Source organism: Carassius gibelio, chromosome A12 (assembly GCF_023724105.1).
Source record: "Carassius gibelio isolate Cgi1373 ecotype wild population from Czech Republic chromosome A12, carGib1.2-hapl.c, whole genome shotgun sequence".
NCBI classification, from domain to species: Eukaryota; Metazoa; Chordata; class Actinopteri; order Cypriniformes; family Cyprinidae; genus Carassius; species Carassius gibelio.
In genome coordinates this window covers 2,883,741-2,908,010 of record NC_068382.1, presented here as the reverse complement: position 1 = coordinate 2,908,010, position 24,270 = coordinate 2,883,741, and the positions used below count along the sequence as shown (strand labels likewise).

At 36.7% G+C, this 24,270-nt stretch overlaps 1 protein-coding gene across 6 annotated transcripts in view; it reads left to right on the top strand.

Moving 5' to 3' along the window:
- Positions 1–24,270, top strand: part of med1 (mediator complex subunit 1) — a 138,364-nt gene that overhangs the window by 11,647 nt on the left and 102,447 nt on the right. For 2 of the 6 annotated variants that reach the window (XM_052612152.1, XM_052612151.1), the window contains exons 1-2: positions 12,045–12,155; positions 12,268–12,374. In XM_052612152.1, the coding sequence (XP_052468112.1) occupies positions 12,308–12,374 (67 nt within the window). In that variant the 5' untranslated portion in view covers positions 12,045–12,155; positions 12,268–12,307. Of the gene's footprint in view, positions 1–12,041; positions 12,375–24,270 lie in introns of those variants that run through there. The other 4 variants (XM_052612156.1, XM_052612154.1, XM_052612153.1 and 1 more) reach the window with 3 other exon arrangements.

Sequence of the window (24,270 nt, the reverse complement as noted above, 5' to 3'; positions counted from 1 at the left end):
AACTTACATGATGTCACGCGTGATCTTTGCCAATGCAAGTTGCGCAAATCCCTCTCACGAACAAGCACAGCTGGACGAAAATGAAGATTTGTAGTTAAAAGTATATAAGATTTGTTTTGTTTTTAAAAATTATCAATGGTTTGGGTTCAGAAGACTTTTATTTGTCGACTGGAGTCATGTGGATTATTTTTATTCACATTGTACAGTCAAAAACCAATGGACTAAAATCTCTTTCAATGTTAAAGGTGGAGGCCTGAAATAAAATTTCTGATTTGATGAAGAAAGAAACTCAGAAATATTGGATGACCTGCGGAGGAGTATATTTTTGGGTGAACTATTCCTTTTACAAGACTTAACTCACTGCCAATATAATTCATAGACAATATAATGCAGAGGTCTTCAACCCTGCTTCTGGGGACCCACTGTGCTGAAGCAGGTTGGAAATAAACTTTGCAGGACAGCAGGTCCCCAGGAGCAGGGTTGAAGACCTCTGTATTAAGGTACTGGACACATGTAGGTTTAATCAGTAATATACTGAATGACGTTAGTAGGGCCCTATGAATTATTTTTTTCTATTTGATTACATTTTAAAAGATTGGTGAAATTGTTTGCTTCATGAATGAAATTGATTATACATGCTGTTTGATGATTAAAATTAAAATTAAACCATAAATATGGAATCCATGAAAACTAAAACGGAAAAAAACTAATTTGGGAAAAAAAGAAGCTGATTTCATAGGGCCTTACGTTAGAAAATCGTACCTTGGACAATCAAGCGAGGTGTGCTTGGCAATCTGGTCATCCTTTGGACGTTTGCAGCTGTGGCAGATGGCTGTAAAGTAAGTTTATACAGAAAACATTTTTATAGATGCAACGGGGTGCAAAGTACACTGCCTTTGACTTTAAACCTTATATTCAGTAACAACTTTACTGAATATACATTAAAAGAAAACTTTTTACCAATAATTGAATAAGTGTTTGCAAAACAAAACTTACGTCAGCCTCAAGCACGATGGCGTCTTGTGGTTCTTTAAAGTATGTCCATTTTTTCCAGATATTCTATACGAAGATCGACGGGGAGAATAAACACATTCTTAAAACACAAATAATAAAAGTACAAAGACAGATTAGTCTATTTTACCCGTGAAGTGCAACCGAAATAAAGTTAGAGTCAAGAATCTCTCAAAAATGATCTTGTCGTGGCATGTGCGTTGTCTTTGAATTGAAATTCACAGGAATTAGCTATAGATATTCAAAATGGATGATGACGCACTTTTTTTCACTCAGATACGAAAGTCTACATGAAATAATACAATTTTAAAATGCAAATAATAAAAGTACAACGACAGAAATATTACATTTTACCTCTGAAGCAATAACTGAAGTAAAGATAAAGTCAACACGGTAAATAATATCTCAGCAGAACTTTTCGTGTGCGTCGTCTTCTAAAGTTCACAGTGATAATGCAAAATGGATGACCGTGTCGAGTAGGGATGTCAAATTTCGATTATTTCCATGATCGATCGTCGTTTAAATTAACGATCAATTAATCGATTAATCGTTAACCATAATACTGCAAAATGCGTCTATTGCAGGCACGCAGTCAGCGGTATGACAGGATGTGCAAAAGCCACACACACACACAAAACGCTTTCTCACTTGAATTAAAGAGGTTTTAGTCTGAATAAAATGCTAGTAGCAGGATTATTAAATGAATAGATGCGATTATGATCATGAAGAGAGCGCGCCATACTTTTGAGGTCATTTTACTTTGTTGACAGTTTCCAATCCCGCACGGAGAACGCTGAACGCGCATCTTTAAATGGTTTTGTGGTGCTCGTTGTTGTATTTTAAAGCACAATTGCAATGTTTTCAACTGACATTATTGTATAAAATTATCCGAAATGTGGAGCGCGTGTGACTGCGCTGCACATTAAGTGAACTACATCGGCGCTGCTGCACCAAAACACAGTTGCTCACATTAATTTGATCCTGCTGGATTCTGTCCTAGAAAATGTCAGATTTTTAAAAATCCGGCATACAGCGCATTAGATCGTGACAGTGCATGCGTGCACACGAGGATGAGCGAGCGGCTTTGGCTAGATTTACTTGGAGGTTATTGCTCATGTCTCATTCGGCACAAATCAAAATGTTTCCATTTTCGCAATGTATTTGAATGTTAAACTATTATTTATAATGTAAACTAGGCTTGTACTTAACACGCATTCGCATATAGACGGAAAAGATGATCCTCTTCATATGAGCAAAAACGTCCTTGGCATAACAGCAGAGTGGACCGGTATACTACGGTCTATTTAAACTGAATGCTCCAGGAATGTGTCGGTCACAGCGCCTATTAATCGCTGTTTTGAATCCAGCAATTATTTATTTAGAAATGATAAGATCTGATTATGACAAGTGTGGTATAAAAGCTTTGTTTATTAGAGGAATAATAGGTTAACTGGAAAATGTTACATCGCGACCATGCTTTTGGACCCCATAGTCTTCATTTACGCGGCTTTGTTCTGGTTTGCCGGTTGGTCACGAATTTCCACAAATTCAGTATATTTAGGCATTGTTTCTTTTCCTAAATCTTCATAGTCTAACCCTCTAATTTCCCAGGTTTATTTTATTATCTTTCGCTTTTAATAACTGTTTTCGCATCTCTTACTGTGGTAAACATGGGAAGGGAAATTAAAGATTTCATGAATTAAGAATTCGTTCGATTTATTCATTTGTTCCCTTATTTCACTTAAATCATGGGTTATTTAGGGAACAAAATTAATGAAACATGGACAATTGCCACATTAATAATTCGTAGGAATGAATTAACAAATTGTAGGAATGAATAGACTACCTGTCCTGTCACTGTGTCCCGCAGCCCTGCAAAGCGCACGATATAAAACAGTTATCTGATGAAATGATTAGTAACTACATTTCTATTGCTTTTAATGTTGAAGAACTTTTATGTTGTTTCTATTTTAATGTACTTTAAAGTTTAAATCACATTAAAAGCTTAATTTGTACATTGTGAATGAATGATGATGCTTTTATATATCGTCACCGTCACTCACAGCCGCTCGCACGTGTTGAGTGCGCATGAGCCGCACGCAGCCCAACATTGAATCGGTTAACCGACCATCGATAGCCTTAATCGATTGCATCTCTTATCGACAATTAATCGATCATCGATTAATCGTTGACATCCCTAGTGTCGAGCTACCCTGAGACATCCCGCCCATTCTTCAAGTTCAAACTTTGTAAAGTTAGCCATGCACTAACGTTAGAGACTAGCCTATTTTTTCTTTCATCAAAAAATTTGTTCAAGATTATTCACCTCTCTCCAAAGACTTAATAAATTTCGATTACGTTCACTTAAATAATTGCACAAAACATAGGATCATTAAAAAAAAATTGCAAGCCATCCTTTAACAAAACTTGGTAACAAAAACATAATTCCTCATAAACAACTGCTGTAAAGCACTTTTCTAAGTTTTTAAGTCCATTTTTCGGCTGCTTTCATGACAATGTCAGGGATTTTCAACCACCACTATGAAACTCTAACTTGCTAGCTAGCCAGATCTCTAAGATCGCATAAATAACTGCTTAGATCCATTTTTGTTTTAGCTATATGCACTTTTTATTTACCTCGTAACTTACCTTTTTACATCAGATATCATCGTCAGTGCCAAGAGAATATTCCTGCGTCGTGTTGTGTCGTCGTGAGCTGGATCAAAGGGAGCATATTATGTCAGACTTATTAAAGTACGGAATTTGTTCTTTTTTTTTGAAGAGAGAGCATAATTACATGTAAAGTAGCCAGACTGAAGATGGCGCCTTCGTTCTCAGCTGAATAGGTAAATAATATCTCAGCAGAACTTCTTGTGTGGTGTGCGTCGTCTTCTAAAGTTCACAGTGATAATGCAAAATGGATGACCATGTCGAGCTACCCTGGGACATCCCGCCCATTCTTCAAGTAATTTACAGTAATTTGCTGTCATATCACAGCAGATAGTTAATAGTCAGTGAGCGAATCCACATTACTGTGATATTACAGTAAAACAATAAAAACAGTATTTTACTGTAAAAACACAGTTAAATATTGTGAAAGTCTGGAAATATTTTACAGTGCAGGCCTGGTCCTCTCTCATCCTTCACTGTTGTAGCTCCTCTTTTATCCTTTCGATCTCTTCTGTGGGACTCAAGAGCGGTGAGTGGTGCAGGTGTCACTCATTTCCAAATCACTCCACTGGCCTCGCTCCGTTCCCACGGCTCTCAGCCCTGCCCCACTCATCACAGTCACGTTATATATTGTTAAATCTTTTTAATAAAGTATGGGAAAAAGGGAGCTTATCGACTACATGGAAACATTGGGATAATTATTCCTATAGCAAAACCAGGAAAGGATAATTCTGTGGCAACTAATTATAGGCCTATTGCCTTTACGTCAAATCTCTTTAAAATCATGGAGAGAATGGTAATTTTTTTACTAAATCATGTGTTGGAAAGTAAAGGATTTTTTCCCCCATTCCAGATTTAGGAAAGGTAGGAATGCAATGGATGTTGTGTTATGTTTAGATTCTGACATAAGGAAGGCTCAAGTTAATAATACAATTTTAATAGGGGTAATTTTAGACGTGGAAAAAGCATTTTATATGTTTGGAAAGAGGGATTTCTTATTAAATTGGATAATATGGTTATTGGAGGAAGAATGTTTAACTGGTTTCATAGTTTTCTTTTAGATAGATCTATTCAAGTTAAGGTAGGATCTTCATTTTCCATGTCTCTGTTTGCAGATGACGGAGCTCTGTGGAAGAGGGGTGAGAATGTTCAATATGTGGTTAAAAGTATGCAGAATGCAATTAAGGAAGTGGAAAAATGTACAGATAAATGGGTATTTTGTTTATCAGTGTCGAAAACACAGGTAATTTGTTTTTCAAAAAAGAGAGAAAGTCCTAATATTAGATTAAAGCTATATGGCAAACCTTTACAACAAGTGAATGTGATAAGATATTTGAGGGTATGGTTTGATTAAAATCTGACATTTGTAATTTATATATATATATATATATATATATATATATATATATATATATATATATATATATATATATATATATAAGATAAATGCAAAAAAAAAAAGTCTTAAATATATTAAGATGTTTAGCAGGGGTAGATTGGGGTGCCAGACGTCATTTCATTCATAAGGAAAAATATTTTTTGCATTAGGTCAACTATCGATTATGGATGTATAGGATATGGGTCAGCGTCGAAAAGTTTGCTGCAGAAAGTTGAAATGATACAGTCATGAGCATTACGAAAATGTTGCGGAGCGATTAGATCTTCTCCTATTCCTGCCTCACAGGTAGAAATGAGAGAGCTGCAGCTTGATATTAGAAGAGTAAAGTTGATGTTGACTTATTGGATTTCTGTAAAGGGACATGATGAAACTCATCCAATTAAAAAAGTATTGGGAAAATGCTGGGAACATAAATCAGACAAGTTTAGAAGTTTTGGAAGGATAGCAGAAGAAGAAGCCCAGTCATGCGGAATAATTAATCTAGAAATGAGCCCCGAAGTAGTAGTGTAATGAGTTTACACTACAGATATGGTAGTAATATTATTAGCTATCAGGTGGATGGAGGATACTTGGCCAATGAATGCTGTGTTCAGACTCATTCTCTGCATTAGCAAGTCTTATCAGTGGAAGATCTTCAAGAAGATATTTTGTATGAAATTCTTTTATGTATATATAGAGTGAGTAAGATAGGAATTAAAATGTTTCCTATGGGCTCCAGCACACGTGGGAGTGGATGACATTGAGGTTGCGGATCATGTAGCAAAACAGGCATTGAAATTATCACATATAGAAATTATTATTCCACTAAGCAAAGAAGAAGTTAAAGGGTTAGTTCACCCAATAATCAAAATTATGTCATTAATAACTCTTGTCGTTCCAAACACGTGAGACCTCCGTTTATCCTCGCAACACAGTTTAAGATATTTTAGATTTAGTCCGAGAGCTTTCAGTCCCTCCATTGAAACTGTTTGTATGGTATACTGTCCATGTCCAGAAAGGTAAGAAAAACATGATCAAAGTAGTCCATGTGACATCAGAGGGTCAGTTAGAATTTTTTGAAGCATCAAAAATACATTTTGGTCCAAAAATAGCAAAAACTACGACTTTATTCATCATTGTCTTCTCTTCCGTGTCTATTGTGAGAGGGTTCAAAACTCTGAAGTGTAGTGATATCCGGTTAGCAATTCATTCGATGTAACCGGATGTTCTTGAACCAGTTCAACAAATTGAATTGAATATTTTAAAACTTTTTTAATGTGGCTGACACTCCCTCTGAATTAAAACAAACCAATATCCCGGAGTAATTAATGTACTCAAACAGTGAGTTTAAACTGCTGTGAAGAGAGAACTGAAGATGATCACCGAGCCGAGCCAGATAACGAACTTCATTTGCAATGATTGCCCTTGATTCAAGCCTTCGGTCTACCTGGGCTCATAACATTAGCACAGTATTAGTTCAGAATCAATCACCAAAAGAATCAGGGCCCGATTCCCCAAAACGCTCTTATCGCTAAGTAGTTCTTAACCTATTCCTTAACCTCTCTCTTAACCTTATGGCACGATTCCTGACACGTTCGTACGCTAAGTATATCTTCTGTAAGTAATACTTTTGTAAAGTTGGTCTGGACCATTCGTAAGCTCTCTCTTAGCGTGGTTTGAGCTCAAAACGCTACTGTACAGCAGTCTTTAGAAATCAGCGCAGCGCAGTACAAGTCAAACTATGGTATGTTGACAATGTTTTGGCTCAACAATGATTTTATGTTATTTTTTAAGACTCATAATAAATTATGTTCGCAATGGATACAGGCCTATTTATGAAGTTGACTTTATGTGGTGGTAGTTAGCCTAGGCTTTTTCGTAATGTAATTAAAGCGAATTGACAATCAATTTTTGGATAAATAAAATCTGGTAAACAATTTGTCTCTAAATGGCTAAGATCTATAAATGGCATGGTGGTGTCCAGTAAGCGACCAACTATATTGACTATGTCAGTGAACGTGTCATTGTATTGAATCAAAGATGGAGCCGGACGCGGAGCCGTTTAGTCTATGTCAATTTTTTTATTCGGCAAAACTTAAGCCCTTTTGACATTTTTCCTGACGTGGCTATATTAAAAAAAAAATCCCTCCCAAGACAGCTCATAATGGAGCTGCTGGACCTTCTCAGACCTGCGCTTGCCAGGCTAACGCGACAAAATTTTGCTTTAAGTCCTGGAGACCAGCGCTATTTTTTTTTTTTTTTTTTTTTTTTTTTTTGCTACAGAAAGATTCGTTGAGGTCGTGGGAGAGGGCTACAGTCTATGCAAGACCTCGGTGTGGAGGTGCGTCCACACTGTCACCAACACCCTTCTGCGCCATGCCGGGGATAACATCCTTGTGGATGGCACACTCATCCCTATCGCCAATCCATCAGTGATTGATCAGGTGTACATATCGCGAAAAGGAGACGTGGCCATAAACGTGCAGGTTATAGTGGACCATAGGGGGGCTGATCTCCGCGGCACGAGTGGCACAACAACGGGATGGATGATTAGCGAGGGATACCCGGTTCGTCTATCCGTCACAACATATCGTGTGAACATATTACTGACCATTTGATAATTTAATTTATAGTCTATATTTTACTGATAACTTAAACTATGTTAAAATAAATGTTACTGTAATAATTTGAGGAATATTTAATTTGCATAGAGTGTGTTGTCTTTCTTAACGCTGTATTGCACCATCGCGTGAAGTGGAAAATCGATTCATGAGCAATCGATGCCAACTAATTCAGCACCCTCACTTTGGACAGCGCTCTTGTTACGTCGGACGTAAGAGGCAGCGTGCTAAGAAGCTTCCTAAGTGACACATCGGGGAACACACTTAGGAACATAAACAACTCTGGTATATTAGATGTATCTTTCGAGGTCTTCTTAGCACGCTAAGAGTGAGCGTTATCGGGAAACCGGGCCCAGTTCGGTTCAGACAGGCTATTTTTGGACGAAAATGTATTTTCAATGCTTCAAAAAATTTTAACTGACCCTCTGATGTCACATGGACTACTTTGATGATGTTTTCCTTACCTTTCTGGTGAGTTATTAATGATGTAATTTTGATTATTGGGTGAACTAACCCTTTAAGGCTAAAATTAGAACAGCAATAAAAATGAGATGAGATGAGAATTTGAAATAAGGAGGAGAGAGGTAGATATCATAATTTTGCTAGTAGAAGAGAAGATAAAATTATTACATGACTTCGCACTGGACGTACTGCTTTAAATTTTTCTCATTAGTCAGCTGCAAATATTTCTTGACCCCCAAAAAATTCTAACAAAACGTTTCTCAGTGGTTTACAGTAGTATCAAATGTACTTAAAAACATACTAAAAGTTTACCAAAGTTTGACTCCAAGAAAGGCCCCGTTTTTCAAAATGGCTGCCGCCAGGTACTTAAAATGACCATTACTCCTTTGTATTCCTCCTAGACCAGAAATATTGGTGCCTGATACATGTTTTTGCCATGTAATATTATAACTAGCATATTTGCATGATAGATAAGTGATTATAAGTCCAATTATATATTAAAGCAATTGGTTACAAGCATATTTATGGGGAAAATATGTACAATTTCCCTTAAGTACATGCAGGTACATGTAAAAAGAAAATAGAATATCATGGAAAAGTTATTTATTTTTTGTAATGTAATTTAAAAAAGCAAACCTTCTATATTCTACATTTATTGCACATGCACAAACTGAAATATGTAAAGAGTTTTTTGTTTGAGTTCTGATGGTTGCGACTTACAGCTTCAGTATGTCAAAAAAATTAGAATATTTCCTCAAAGAACAATCAAAAAAAGATTTACAAAACAGAAATGTTCAAGATCTCCAAAGTAGGTTTAATTATGCTATCAATACTTGGTTAGGGCTCTTTTTGCAATTACTGTCTGTGGTACTGCAGGTTGCTTTGATGGGGCCTTCAGCTCCTCTGTATTGTTTTTCAGATGTTACTTATTTTCCTCTTCACAATACCCCATAGATTCTCTGTGAGGTTCAGGTCAGGTGAGTTGGCTGGCCAATCAAGCACAATAATATCATGGTCAGCAAATCACTTGGAAGTGGTTTTGGCACTGTGGGTAGGTTGTGAGGGTTTTGCACTTTGTTTTATGTTTTGTTTCTTGTGTCTAATGTCAGCACATGGCTTTGTTAATTGTTTTCTTGGCCATGTGCTCCTTTAGCCCCTCCTCCTTGTTTCCGGTTTACCACACCCCCCTCATCAGCCTGGTCAGTCTTATTGTGCTCAACTATCCCTCATGTATTTTCCTCCTTATTTATAGTGCCCCTTACCCTTTTATGTTTGCTGGTTCATGGTCATTCACACCCTCTCGGTCTCTGTATGTGGCTGAATACGCGCCCGTGTCTCCTTGTCTGGTTGGTCTTGTGCCCTTGTTTAGTCCTTGTAGTTCTATTTTTTTGTCTTGCTCCTTATTTTAGTAATTTGTTTGTTCTTGCTTATGGCCTTTTATTTGTAATATTTATTTGGCTTTTCTAGTCTTGATTCTTGTTGGTTAAACTGGTAATTTCTTACCTTGTTACTTAACCTTTTATTAGTTCATTGGCTTATATCTTTCCTTGTCTTGAGTTTAATTTGTGTTTTTGTGGAGCTTTGTCCTGTCTAGTTTTGTGTTCGAGTTCCTGACCTGTCCCCGTGTGTTCTGCCCTGGTTCTGGCACTTGGTCTGTTTCAGAGTCAGTGGTTAACAAGTGTCTGAGATCTGCTCTACGGTACCTTGTGTGGTCTTCTCCATCAGCCTGGTTTTGCTGCCCCCTCTGTTGCCAAGTATTCTGCCAGTTGTTTCCTGAAGCTTTCCCAGTGGCCTCCCCTAGCTGTTCCTGTTAACTGTTATCCTGTTGTGTTATCTATTGTTCACTTCACTACCCTCTTGTATCAGTCTGTTTTGTCAATAAAACCTTATTACCTCCCAATGAAATTGGGTCCTCCCTCCTATATCCCTGACATAGGTGCTAAATTCCTGCTGCAAAATTAAATCAGCATCTCCATTAAGCTTGTCAGCAGATGGAAGCATAAAGTGCTACAAAATCTCCTGTTAGATGGCTGCATTGACTTTGGACTTGATAAAACATAATGAACCAACACCAGCAGGCGTCACGGCACTCAAATCATCACTGACTTCAGAAACTTCACACTGGACTTTGGATTCTGTCCCTCTCCAGTCTTCCTCCAGACCTTGAATTCCAAATGAAATGCAAAATTAACTTTCATCTGAAAAGAGGACTGTGAACCACTGAGCAACAGTTCTTTTTCTCCTTATCCCAGGTGAAATGCTTCTGATGTTTGTTTTTTTTTTGGTTCAGGAGTGGCTTGGTTTTGGGAATGTGACAGCTGTAGCCCTTTTCTTGAAGATGTCTGAGTGTGATGACTCTTGATGTACTGGCTTCAGTCCACTCCTTGTGAAGCTCTCCCAAGTTCTTGAATCTGCTTTTCCTGACAATCCTCCCAAGGCTGAAGTCATCCTTGTTGCTTATGCACCTTTTCCTACCACACTTTTTCTTTGCAGTCAACTTTCTATAAATATATTCTGATACAGCACTCTGTGAACAGCCAGCCCTTTCAGCAATGACCTTCTGTGGCTTAACCTCTTAGTGGAGGGTTATGATGATTTTCTTCTGGACAACAGTCAAGTCAGTAGTCTTCCCCATAATTGTGGTTGCATGTTCTGAACTAGCCCAGGAGGTACCCAGTATTTATACTCATAATTAATAAAACTAATCAAGCTCAAAATGGAATATTCAAATTTTTTGAGATACTGAATTTTATATTTTCCTAAGCTGTAAGTCGTAACGAACAGAATTAAAAAAAAAAAAAAAAAAGTTTACTTTTTTTAATTAAATTACAAAAAATAAAGAACTTTTCTTTTAAGTAGTCAAGGATGAATTTTGTTTGAGCAAAATGGTATACACTGTGCTGCCAACAACATTACAATGAGTCACGCAATATCAAATGGCAATATTCTATTCTACCATCTTCTGAATTGCTGAAAATGGTGAATTTAGGTTTGTTGGGTTTAGTATAATGCCACCTTTATACTCTAAAACATCTATAAAGGATGCATTACATATTAATTACCTTATTAAAATTGAAAAGAGTGACCATTTTAGATGTTTCACACACAGGCCTCTGTTCGGGCTAATACAGGGTTGTTTATGATCAAAGTTATGATCAAAGTTATACAACTCCAATTTAAGTTACTTTTGGGTGCAATAACTTTTACATTGAATGTAAAGTCTGTGTTTTAGCAAAACAATTTACATGACATAGGCTAAATTGTTTACATCTCTGGTCCACCCCAAACAATGATAAAACCTTACAGTATTCTCACAAAATCATGTATTCCATAAGTATGTAATCATGTCAGTGCAATTTATACAAGTCCAATGGATTCACAGACCCATAAAACATGAGGTTAGACATCAAGATTACTTGACTAAGTCAAATAATGAAGGAGTTAGGATATTTTAAGGGCGCCCTGCCCATCTTGGAAGCCATCTTGAAAATTACACCTTTCTAGTGGTCAAACTTTGGTAAACTTTTAGTATGTTATTAAGGACACCTAATACTACAAAAAACAGCTGAGAAACCTTTTGTTAGAATTTTTTTAGGGTTAGGTGTTTTATTTTCATATATGCAGCCGTCTATATATACAATGAATAAGCATGAGTCTGGGAACTGTGGTCTGTGTGGATTACCGGAAGCAGTATATCATGCAATATTACATTGTTCTGCTTATGATAATGAAAGAGCATTTATGTTGGAAGAATGAAAAGAAATAGGGATATAAAATATTATACTTAAAACTCTGTTGAATAATGGCCTGAATCATTATAAAATGTGTAATGCTTTAACGACATACTTAAAAAAAAAAAAAAAAAGTATCCTATTCCATCAATGTTCCACATTCCAGCCCAGTAGGTGGCAGAAATGCACGTATCGTTTGTTTGCCGTCATAAAACTCCAAAAGAAGAAGAAGACGACGACGACGACATTACATTCCATTCTCGGTCTATGTTCTCCATTGTTGTACGGGGTTTTCTACTGGTTTCAATGCGCTTTGTTCGCTGTATAGGGGACTGAACCATTTAAACACGACGGTGCCCTTATGTAGTATTGAGAGCGTCTTTCTGCTTTACAGGTATCGGGTCAACTCTTGTGCTTGCGGTCGAGTTCTGAAGATGGCCGCGGTGCCGAGCAGCAGCCCAGGCGCAGATGCCGAGCGGCTCCGAACGGAGGATGGATCCGGTACGGCACACACAATTCACGTAACGTTAGTCCATTATGGATTATGGATTGCAATCGCAATTCTGATGAGTAAACTATGAATGTACCTTAGTGCCGTTTTGAGACACAGACCATTGCTGATCTTACTGTAATATATTATGAAGGCTAACTTAAATGCCATTGTATAAATAAATAGAAATCATGAATTACCTGATTACGTTCGTGTTATTATAGAATTATTGTTATAATTGGAAATAACGTTTGACAGCATTCGTAGTCATATGCATGGTTCAAGTAAGCAGCGTTAAGGGGAGCATGCATGTTCTTTATTGGCACACAACTTTAGGCATCATAAACCCATTTTACTAATATATATATATATATATATATATATATATATATATGTGAGTGTGTGTGTGTGTATAGTGTATATAAATATATATATATGTGTGTGTGTATAGTGTATATATGTGTGTGTGTGTTTGCATATATATATATATATATATATATATATATATATATATATATATATATATATATATATATATATTAGAGGTGGGCATAGATTAATTTTTTTAATCTAGATTAATCTCACTGTGATCTTGAAATTAATCTAGATTAATCTAGATTAAAATTGCTCATTCGAATTCTGAAATATGTGTTACCCAAATAAAATTGGCAAACAGTAAGTCTTTGAGAAGGGGTTTATCAAGCTAGGTGGTGCATTAGAAAAGGACTAAAGGACTTAGCATTTTCATTTTCTTGGATTAACATTACAGCAGCCAGTAGCTAAATTAGGCGCGGCCACTTTAAGAGACCATGAACGCATCCAATATAATACACATCCCATTTCTTTCCTCAACTGTTTACTTTCACTTAAGAAATAACTGACAGTTTTTCGAGCATAATTTCCAAGGTGGATATTTTGACATATTTTGTATGTATTTGTCGGCACAAGAGCAAAAATAAGCAAATTTGATGTTCTAGTATTTTGAGACGCCTTTCTCTGCGCGAGCCCTGAACACCAAAACACCGTGGTGTTGAATTGGGCTCTTTCACATCTTTTTGTTTGTTCAAACTGCGATTTGCATTTGTTCGTTCGGGTGCAGGAGGAAATTCGAGGTGAACTTCGCAGAAGAGAGCTCGGTTCAGTGTCGGTGTCCGTGATACGCGGCTCTCTCTCTCGTGCGCACCTAACGGCACGCGCTACTCTGTTCATACTGGCCAGAGACAGGCGCACTCAGAGCTAGTGCTGTCACTTTTGTGAAAAAAATCATTTTCTATTCTTAAGACATAAGTGTTCATTGAATCGATTGTAAAATCGATTTTCCATGTCTAAAAAAAAAAAAAAGGTTTCCTTTTTCAACGTCAAATAACGGAAGACGTAAAGTCAGCAATATTTCTTATTTATTGGCATGAACTTTCGTGAAGAATAACAAATGGCAACAGGAGTGCAACATTCTCGAAAAAATATATATGCAGTTTTATTCATATCAGATACACATTGTGTAAGTAACTTCAGTGTTTACATATTATACTTCATATTATACATATTATATTACCCACTTCACCAGCCACTTTTAAGTATTTCGGGAGAAGTGGATGAATTCACGTGTTGTAAACATGGAGGTTGTAAATCCAAGAGATCCGATTCTCTGAACCGCGTCTGCGGCACAAACTAACATGGCGGCGCCCATCGCGCATACAGCTCAACTAACACGATCGTTATAAAAGTGTTTAAACAACAATATACTTCCACTTGCATGTATTTGACAATCGGAATATCAGATATTTAATGCCATAACTAACACATTTGTGAATATTCTGAATAAAAAAGGAAAAATTATATAAAAGCAGATCATCATTCATTCAGCGCTGTTCCTGCTGCAGTGTGTCACGTGACAAGCAATGACGTGTCACCATGGAAACGCCCCCCCCCCCCTCACAATATAGTTCCCACGTCCCTAGTGCGTGCGCGCTGGCTTTAGCGGTGCAGTCAAGGGCACTCGTAAAACTGATGTTTGTTGTGACTGCCAGAGTTGTATGCAGGGCAAGCCTGGAGAGGGGAAATCTATATCGTCTATATCATTGCTTCTTTCGATATTAATATCTTGAAAGTTCATATCTAGATATAGATACGATAACGATATATCGTTCAGCCCTAATATATATATATATATATATATATATATATTTTTTTTTTGACTGTCATTTGTTACGGGATGTAACTGCTTATGGCTTGGTTTACACTCTGACGTGTATGCAGTTGTGCTCAAAATTATTCATACCTTTGGTAAATATGGTCAAAGAAGGCTGTGGAAATAGATCTGCATCGTTATTTCATTTGATCTTTTATAAAAAAAAATCTAACCTTTCATTGGAGTATAACAATTTAAAATAGGGGTAAATCTCATTATGAAATATTTAGTTCTAATAACATTGGCCACAATTAATCATACCCTTTATTCTGTACTTTTTGCATTCACTTTTTGCAGAGATAACATCTCTGAGTCTTCAACTCTGCTGATCACTGATTGGCCAGAGAGAATCATCACGACCTGTGTCACTGAACTTGCTACACAAACACAAAAGAACCACTAGATTTAAATCAGCACAGACAGTGAAGGATCAAACACAAACTACAGTGGAAACACAAACAGAGCCGAATCGAGTTGTTCCGTACTGAACTGAGTTGTACCACGCAGTGGAAAAGTGCCCTAAGGTAGGGATTAGGCCTGTCACGATAACAAATTTTGCTGGAAGATAAATTGTCCAAGATATTATTGCGATAAATGATAATATTTTCGTTTCCAGTTTCAACTAGGGGTGTGACGGTTAGTATATAACCGTGAGACCGGCGGTTATAGTTGAACACACTATAACCGCCAAAACCGTGTCATTAAAATATTTTTTACAAACATTTTTTATCAAAAATTATTTTCATTTTTTAGATAGGATCATAAGATGCGCAATATATTGGGAGACATGGTTTTTACCACTTAATGAAGTTTTGTAAATCGTCAGACATGATATTTACCACTTCATAAAATTTTGCTTTGTAGAAAACCTTTCTTAAAAACTAATTTCGTTTTGTACAAATTTTATCTTAATTTTAATAAATGTTTCATCAACCAATTGCATGTATTTTAATAAATAAAAAGCAAATATAGCAGACAATGATAACCGTGACATGGAAGCACCAGCGCGCCGCGTTCACTTGCACTGCACTGTGAACTAGAGCACATCTCATCGTAAATGAAACTCAGCGTAGGCCTATGCTTCATACATTAGCATTAAATATCTTTGCTGCATCCTTTCTAGAACAGACAATGGCTTTTTTTGCGGCTCCCATCAGCAAAGCGATCAGTGGATGGCGGGCGGGTGCGGCTTTGAAATTTGCTCAAAAAACGTTGGTGCGGATGATGAGTTTTGTGACAGATCTCCTTAATAAACGGAGGTCTGAAATCTCTGCCCCTTTACCGATCAGAGTGGCGCTGATACGGAGTTAACCCGCTATCTCCAAGAACAACCAATTGACTCTACGGCAGATCCACTACACCTACCACCCCACCCCACCCCCCCCGGCGGTTATGTTATGAACCGTCACTTTTGACTCACGTCATAACCGTCATCACCAATTCTGAAACCGGCACACCCCTAGTTTCAACTAATATAATGATAATGGCATAATAATGCAGGTACACTTTTTCAAAGATCAATAAACTTTTATTTCTAAAGAATATTTTTAACACTGAAAACTGAAAACATTTTAATTATCCACAATAAATGAACAAAACAACCAAAAACAGTAAAAACAATGGACTCTGTCAATGTTAAACATTAGCCTCAGACATAAATAGTTCCAGTTAGGATCTTTTGTAAACAAACCAACAATCAAAAAAAGCCTCAACAGGCCATATGCAAAAAAACTTTTGAAAAATAATTTTTCACCAGCGTAAAGCTTTGTTCAAATAACGCAAAAGTGAATTACCATCTATGTCCACCAAGGATGCCAATTAATTATGTTGGCTTGGCAACAAGCCAACATACTGTTATGCTATGTAAACTTATTATGTTGGCTTACCCATAGACTTACATTCTCTGAGAAAAATTGCGCCCCTACAGTTGCAATACCTATCTAAGGTTTAATTTCACTTTTAAATCAGTCAAAAATACAGTAAATAATACAATTTCCCTCAAACTGACAAGCTAAACCAACAAATCTGATTATTACAGGGGTCAGGGCTCATTAATAATTGATTTCTAGGCAGAGAGCAGTCAGAAAGACGAGAGAAGAATCAGCTGCTGGTCATGCAGGCATTGTCTCCACTAGGGATGTCAACGATTAATCGATGATCGATTAATTGTCGATAAGAGATGCAATCGATTAAGGCTATCGATGGTCGGTTAACCGATTCAATGTTGGGCTGCGTGCGGCTCATGCGCACTCAACACGTGCGAGCGGCTGTGAGTGACGGTGACGATATATAAAAGCATCATCATTCATTCACAATGTACAAATTAAGCTTTTAATGTGATTTAAACTTTAAAGTACATTAAAATAGAAACAACATAAAAGTTATTCAACATTAAATGCAATAGAAATGTAGTTACTAATCATTTCATCAGATAACTGTTTTATATCGTGCGCTTTGCAGGGCTGCGGGACACAGTGACAGGACAGGTAGTCTATTCATTCCTACAACTTGTTAATTCATTCCTACGAATTATTAATGTGGCAATTGTCCATGTTTTATTAATTTTGTTCCCTAAATAACCCATGATTTAAGTGAAATAAGGGAACAAATTAATAAATCGAACGAATTCTTAATTCATGAAATCTTTAATTTCCCTTCCCATGTTTACCACAGTAAGAGATGCGAAAACAGTTATTAAAAGCGAAAGATAATAAAATAAACATGGGAAATTAGAGGGTTAGACTATGAAGATTTAGGAAAAGAAACAATGCCTAAATATACTGAATTTGTGGAAATTCGTGACCAACCGGCAAACCAGAACAAAGCCGCGTAAATGAAGACTATGGGGTCCAGTTAACCTATTATTCCTCTAATAAACAAAGCTTTTATACCACACTTGTCATAATCAGATCTTATCATTTCTAAATAAATAATTGCTGGATTCAAAACAGCGATTAATAGGCGCTGTGACCGACACATTCCCGGAGCATTCACTGCTGTCACTAAACGGTGACGCCGAGCATCGTTCACAAGTTTCTGCATGGACCTGACTAGGGCACAGGTTCTAAGCCCTGGGACAAAATGGGATGCTTTAAGGAAAATTTATAGCCTACTAAGTAATAGGCTGTTTTCATGTTTTTTGTTTTTGTTTTTTTTAAATCGGCTATGCGAAATATATCCGACTTAAATAGGCTAATTAAGATTAACGGATTTAAAACAGAAGTGTGGGCGCGTTTTTGCTCATATGAAGAGGATCATCTTTTCCGTCTATATGCGAATGCGTGTTAAGTACAAGCCTAGTTTACATTATAAATAATAGTTTAACATTCAAATACATTGCGAATATGGAAACATTTCGATTTGTGCCGAATGAGACATGAGCAATAACCTCCAAATAAATCTAGCCAAAGCCGCGCTCGCTCATCCTCGTCTGCACGCATGCACTGTCACGATCTAATGCGCTGTATGCTGGATTTTTAAAAATCTGACATTTTCTAGGACAGAATCCAGCAGGATCAAATTAATGTGAGCAACTGTGTTTTGGTGCAGCAGCGCCGATGTAGTTCCCTTAATGTGCAGCGCAGTCACACGCGCTCCACATTTCGGATAATTTTATACAATAATGTCAGTTGAAAACATTGCAATTGTGCTTTAAAATACAACAACGAGCACCACAAAACCATTTAAAGAGGCGCGTTCAGCGTTCTCCGTGCGGGATTGGAAACTGTCAACAAAGTAAAATGACCTCAAAAGTATGGCGCGCTCTCTTCATTTTATCAAATGATCATAATCGCATCTATTCATTTTATAATCCTGCTACTAGCATTTTATTCAGACTAAAACCTCTTTAATTCAAGCGAGAAAGCGTTTTGTGTGTGGCTTTTGCACATCCTGTCATACCGCTGACTGCGTGCCTGCAATAGACACATTTTGCAGTATTATGGTTAACGATTAATCGATTAATTGATCGTTAATTTAAACGACGATCGATCATGGAAATAATCGAAATTTGACATCCCTAGTCTCCACGGAGCTCACAACGAGCAAATTCATTCTTATTTAAGACCTTTTAAAACTGCGATTGCACGCAATCCACACGTTAGAACACACCAAGAGCTAAATTCAGATGTTTCTGAACTGTCTAAAGTAATAACATGATATATTCGCGGCAGCCAACTGCCCGCGAGCTCGCGATGTATTTCTCTGAACACTTAAAGTTCAGAGAATTTACAGCCTTTCATCTTAAAACACTGCAGCGAAACGGCACAAAACAATTAGACGAATATATTATATACATGAAAATGAGTGTTTATATGTGCGTGTGAGATTTTATCTGTCAGGCTGAACGTCACATCAATTGCTATCCATCGTTACAACATGGTGAAGTCATTTATATATATTTTTAAGAGCTTCTTAAAATATTAATGCACACAATCCACTCAATAGAACAAAACAAGAGCAAAATCCAGGTGTTTGTTGAGCCGTGCAAAACGAAATATCATTTGACATCGAGGGAAAAAAAGTCAAATGACAGCAGCGTTTCTGGGCGAGATCGGATAAATAAATACACATTTACAAGCTAAACCAACATATGTTATTATTACCGTATCGGATCTCATTAATAAATTATGTCTCAGGCCAAAGAACCGAGAGAAAGATGAGAGAGAAATGAGCGCTTCATGAGCCAGCCCATTTGACAGCATGATACAGCTTATGAATACTGGGAGGAAAAAAGTCACGACAGCCTTTTAAATTAAAACAGTGCAGCGAATCAACACAAAACAATTAGAAGAATATATTATCAAAATGAGTGCTTGTGATTTTTTTTTATTTTTTAGGTGAAAATAACATCCATCTCTCCAGCTTCAGAGAACAGTGATTCTGGCTTTTCGTCGGTAGATCGGACAAATCAAGTACACGATTATTTCAAAATTCATAATAGCTTGGCGAACATAAACTGTTGAGAAATAAATTGAAAATGGGTAGTATTAATGCTGGATTGAATATCAAACCCCTTTACTTGCAAACATCGCCGATGGCCCATTTATTATTGTTTCACTTTCACAGCACGTTAAACATCACTACTTTATCTAGACCAACTGTGCATCAATTGAAAGTTTAAAGACTCAAGCTTCGATATTTTACGAATATTTTGATAAAACGTTGTTGCAGTGACAGTTATTTAGTAATTTATGTCAGGAGTGCAAAATAATAAATCCGTATTATGCCACATTTTGAATAGAAATTCACCACTCATTCATATTCAGTTACGTCAGCAGCGGTTTATTTGTGTTGACATAGACTCACTGAACAGTGTCAATAAGGATTTATAGACCAAAGATGCATATCTGCGGAGATATATGGATATTTACTGATGTTTAATTCATATTTCTTCAGACAGAATCGTTATTTCTATTCATTTTCCACTGATTTACGCGATCTGATGATCAACAGCATCTCCCAGCGATCTGTGTGTGGAGTGGTGTGAGCTCATGCTGTGTGTCACTCAGACTCTGATTGGTCCTTCGCCATGTCAGTCTTAGAGTGTCATATCCGGACACCGCCACATCATGTCACATGCTTCCTGTAAACTTCCTGGGTCATATCTTACCATAACACTGAAACACCTCTGTACACACGGAATATTCGAATAATAAACCCGCAATTACGTTAGTAAAACTTGGTATGAGATTTTCTTGAGATCTGGGGTGTTTTTTTATAAAAAAATCAAAAATGTACATCGGAAATGCTAACTTTTGCAGCGATGAAAAAGAATAAAAACAGCATATTTTTACAATAGTAAACGACCAAATTCCACCCCGATCGCTAAATGAAGTTATTACAAACACTCGATCGGGGTTTAAAGTGAGTTTTAGTAAAAGTGTACTAATAATTTAATAAATTGTCTGATGTAGCTTGATGCTAACGTTCGCTCTAATGCTACTAATAGCAGGTGCATTTCTTCATAATGCATTTGTCACAATAATTTTTATAGTAAGACTTTTGATAAATAAGTGCTAAATGCATACTGAGACTAAGTGAGATAGCAGTTTTGTGGACTGTAAAGCTTGAAATAACCACAACAAAGGCTGATAAAGGTGTAATAAAAGCAAAAGAATAATGATAAAAGAATAATGCGGATAATGTTTCATACCTGGCGGAGGTTCAAAAGACTCATTTGGTGAGCACAATATAATCATGAAACGGGGAGTTTTCAAAGCGAGCACACATACAAAGAGCACAGGAATGATTGCATGTGAGATTTTACAGAGATGACAAGTGCCATAAATCAATTTGATTAGCCTTCTCTAAAAACACACATGACATTGCCTTAGAAAATATTTCATAAAATTCAGTTTTACAGATTAGATTATGAATTATTCATATGGAACATTGGTAGACTTTTGGCTTTAGCTACACTGTTGTTGCTAAACTCATATCCTACATCAACAATTTTTTAAATACATTTAAAAAATATGTTTTAATATTTTTATTTTTGTTTTTATGTTTGAGCTTATACATCTCTATTATCATAACAGTCTGAGTGATTCTGATTCCTGAACAGTAAACTTTGAAGTGTCAGCTTTGTGGACAAATGTTGATTATGTATCTAGTCAGAAAGAATCATGAGCAAAAACATTTTTATTTTGGGTATGTCATTTCTGTCTCCATGCCAAAAATGGGGGGTGAGTGGTAAGGGGTTTTAAAAGAGACTGCATTTACCTGCTGCTTTTAGTAAATTGGATTTTAAAGGGAAATGAAGGCCACATTGCTTATGTTGTCCACACGATGGCGCTACAGGATAAATACTAAATACTTCAAGCTATATTCAGAGACAAAGCAGTTGGTAAATGATATCACTTTAATATTCAAATTGAGTATCATGATCAACTTCCATTTTATTTCTCAACAGTTTATGTTCAATAGCCAATTCTGTCGAAGCTATTGTCATAGCCTAGGCTTTTTATTAGAACAGAAGACAGCAAGGGATTTTGCCTTAGTTTCACTGTTAAATCGGTTAAAAATACAAGTGAATACATAAATTGCCTCTTTTCAAGTAAATTATGAGTCCTTCTGTGAGTACTATTATATGCACAATATGAAAATAGATAACTAATATAGTGTCCCCTCTTAAATTTTTCAGTAATGTGTGATAACTTGAGAAATATGTTGACAGTACTATTAAAATAAGATCAAACTGAATGGTATTTAGGAGATAGTTTTTGCATTATTACTATATTGGGCCTTATTGAAGTTTATTAAAAATAATAATGAATAATTTTTATATTAGAGAAAAATATGCATGACTTATTTCGCATCCGGCTAGAAAACCCTGCCGTAGCTGTTATCATTGCCTAGGCTTTTTATTAGAAAAGAAAACAGCAAGGGACCATGGAAAAAAACTGTTACAGGTGTATTTTTTATTATTATTTATTTATTCATTTATTTATTTATTTTTTGTAGCGGGGCAGCTCAAGTATGTTGGGCGCACAAGTACTGTGGCTCTTTTGCCCCATGGCCAAACCAACATCAAAGTTAGTTCACTAACTTTTAATTCTAGTTTAGTATGTTATTCGTTAGGAATGCTCATATTGACTGTTTAACCGTTAACCCGAAAGTAAACATTTTGACAGATCAGCTAAAGGCCTACAGACATATTTAGCTGAGCAAGCCAAATGAAGTTAGCGAAAAGTAGGCTACTATGTGGGACCATTTCGACATAAAGGGCAATGAAGTTACTTGCAAAATATGCAACGTTGTATTAAAATAAAGCAGTAGGCAAGTACAATTCAATATCACTTGCGACGCAAACATCCATAGGTATATGAAAGGTGCTTCCCAAGGCTGACCGCTCTAGCAAGACTTTAAAGCTTTATTTCCGGGACATCTGTGCCATCAGAGAGCGTGTTTTCTGCCATGGGCTGTTCACAGGATGCGCTCCAGATTAACCCCACATCATGACGTTACATTTTTTTAAAAAATTTTAAAATTCCGGCGGCCGGAAAAATGATCGAACTCATTTTTTTTATTCTACAATTAATTGATTTATTGACTATAGCGACAGACCTAGTAGGGATGTCAACGATTAGTCGATGATCGATTAATTGTCGATAAGAGATGCAATCGATTAAAGCTGGCGATGGTCGGTTAAACGATTTAATGTTGGGCTGTGTGTGGCTTATGCACATTCAACACTTGTGAGCGGCTGTGAGTGATGGTGACACTATATAATGCATCATCATTCATTCACAATATACAAATTAAGCTTTTAATGTGATTTAAACTTTAAAAGTACATGAAAATAAAAACAACACAAGTTATTCAACATAGAAAGCAATGGAAATGTAGTAACTATGTAATTTAGACCCAGATAATTGTTTCATATTGTGCGCTTTGCATGGCTGCGGGACACAGGACAGATTGGCTATAGGCTATTTAATCCTTGTTGATTCGTTCCTACTAGGGCTGCACGTTTTCAAGTTTTTCATTAACCGTTAACCGAGGCCCTTAGCGGTTAATACTCGGTTAACCATAGTGTGCGCCAGGGTTTCCGTTGTCCGGTAATTGCCGGACATTGGCCGAAAAAAAAAATGAAATGTCAGACAAAATTTAATCTCTCCAGTCAAATTGTACTATTAAGACTGCCTAATAATCCCGCCCCCTAACACAATCTGAATTTGAGAATAAGCCTAAAATGTATAAAGCAAATATACACCAACCTTTGGCTATGTTATAAAGGAACAGGCTCTAGTAATAGTTATGTAACTTTCCGTGTTTAGGCTGGGCGAAGGTAACAAGCAGGCTCCGCGTCCGCCTCGAGGCTGTGACTATGACTATGTTTGACAGGTACAATATTTGAAAATCGATAATTATTTATTTATTTTTTTAATTACATTTATATCTGAATTTATGTCAACCTATAGACTTTCAAATATCAAAATGTCATGATTTCATATGTATTTGTGTACAAAATGACATATAAACATATTTTCCTATTTTGCCTGGAAACGCTTCCAACACGCATGCATGTTGCGTGAAAAATAGGCGTCGGTTCTATTTCTAGCATGCACGCGTCGAGCCGCGCGTCTCACGCAGGCAGTCGGCAAGTTCTAACCTGTTAACATGGGAGCTGAATTAAAAACAGACACGCCACGCAGCTGAGACGCTTTCGCCATGCATCCAGTGTGTCGCCGGCCTAATGATTCTTGGGTGTTGGCTGTTGAGATGGTGGTACAACAACGAGGTTGTACTTGAAGTATATCCAAGAACTGTATTGCAATACTTGCAACTTGCCCCGTCACTCTCAATTTTAAAGTGCTCCAACGCTGTACTTTTCTTTGCCCGCTTCATATTAGAAAACTGACTTCTTCTTGTGGACATTACAAATGTCTGGCGGTCTCTAGTGGTGCAAAAATGTATTACAACTAAATTCAATGCATGCCATTGACGTCACTTAACCGAGCAAAATGTTTCACTCGGTTACGCAATTTTTAACGGTTAATCGGTTAATCGGTTAACCATGGACACCCCTAGTTCCTACGACTTATTAATTTGTGGAAACTGTCCATGTTTCATTCATTTTGTTCCCTAAATAACCCATTATTTAACTGAAATAAGGGAACAGATTAATAATATGAACGAATCCTTAATTCGTGCAATCTTTAATTTCCCTTCCCATGTTTACCACAGTAAGAGATGCGAAAACAGTGATTAAAAGT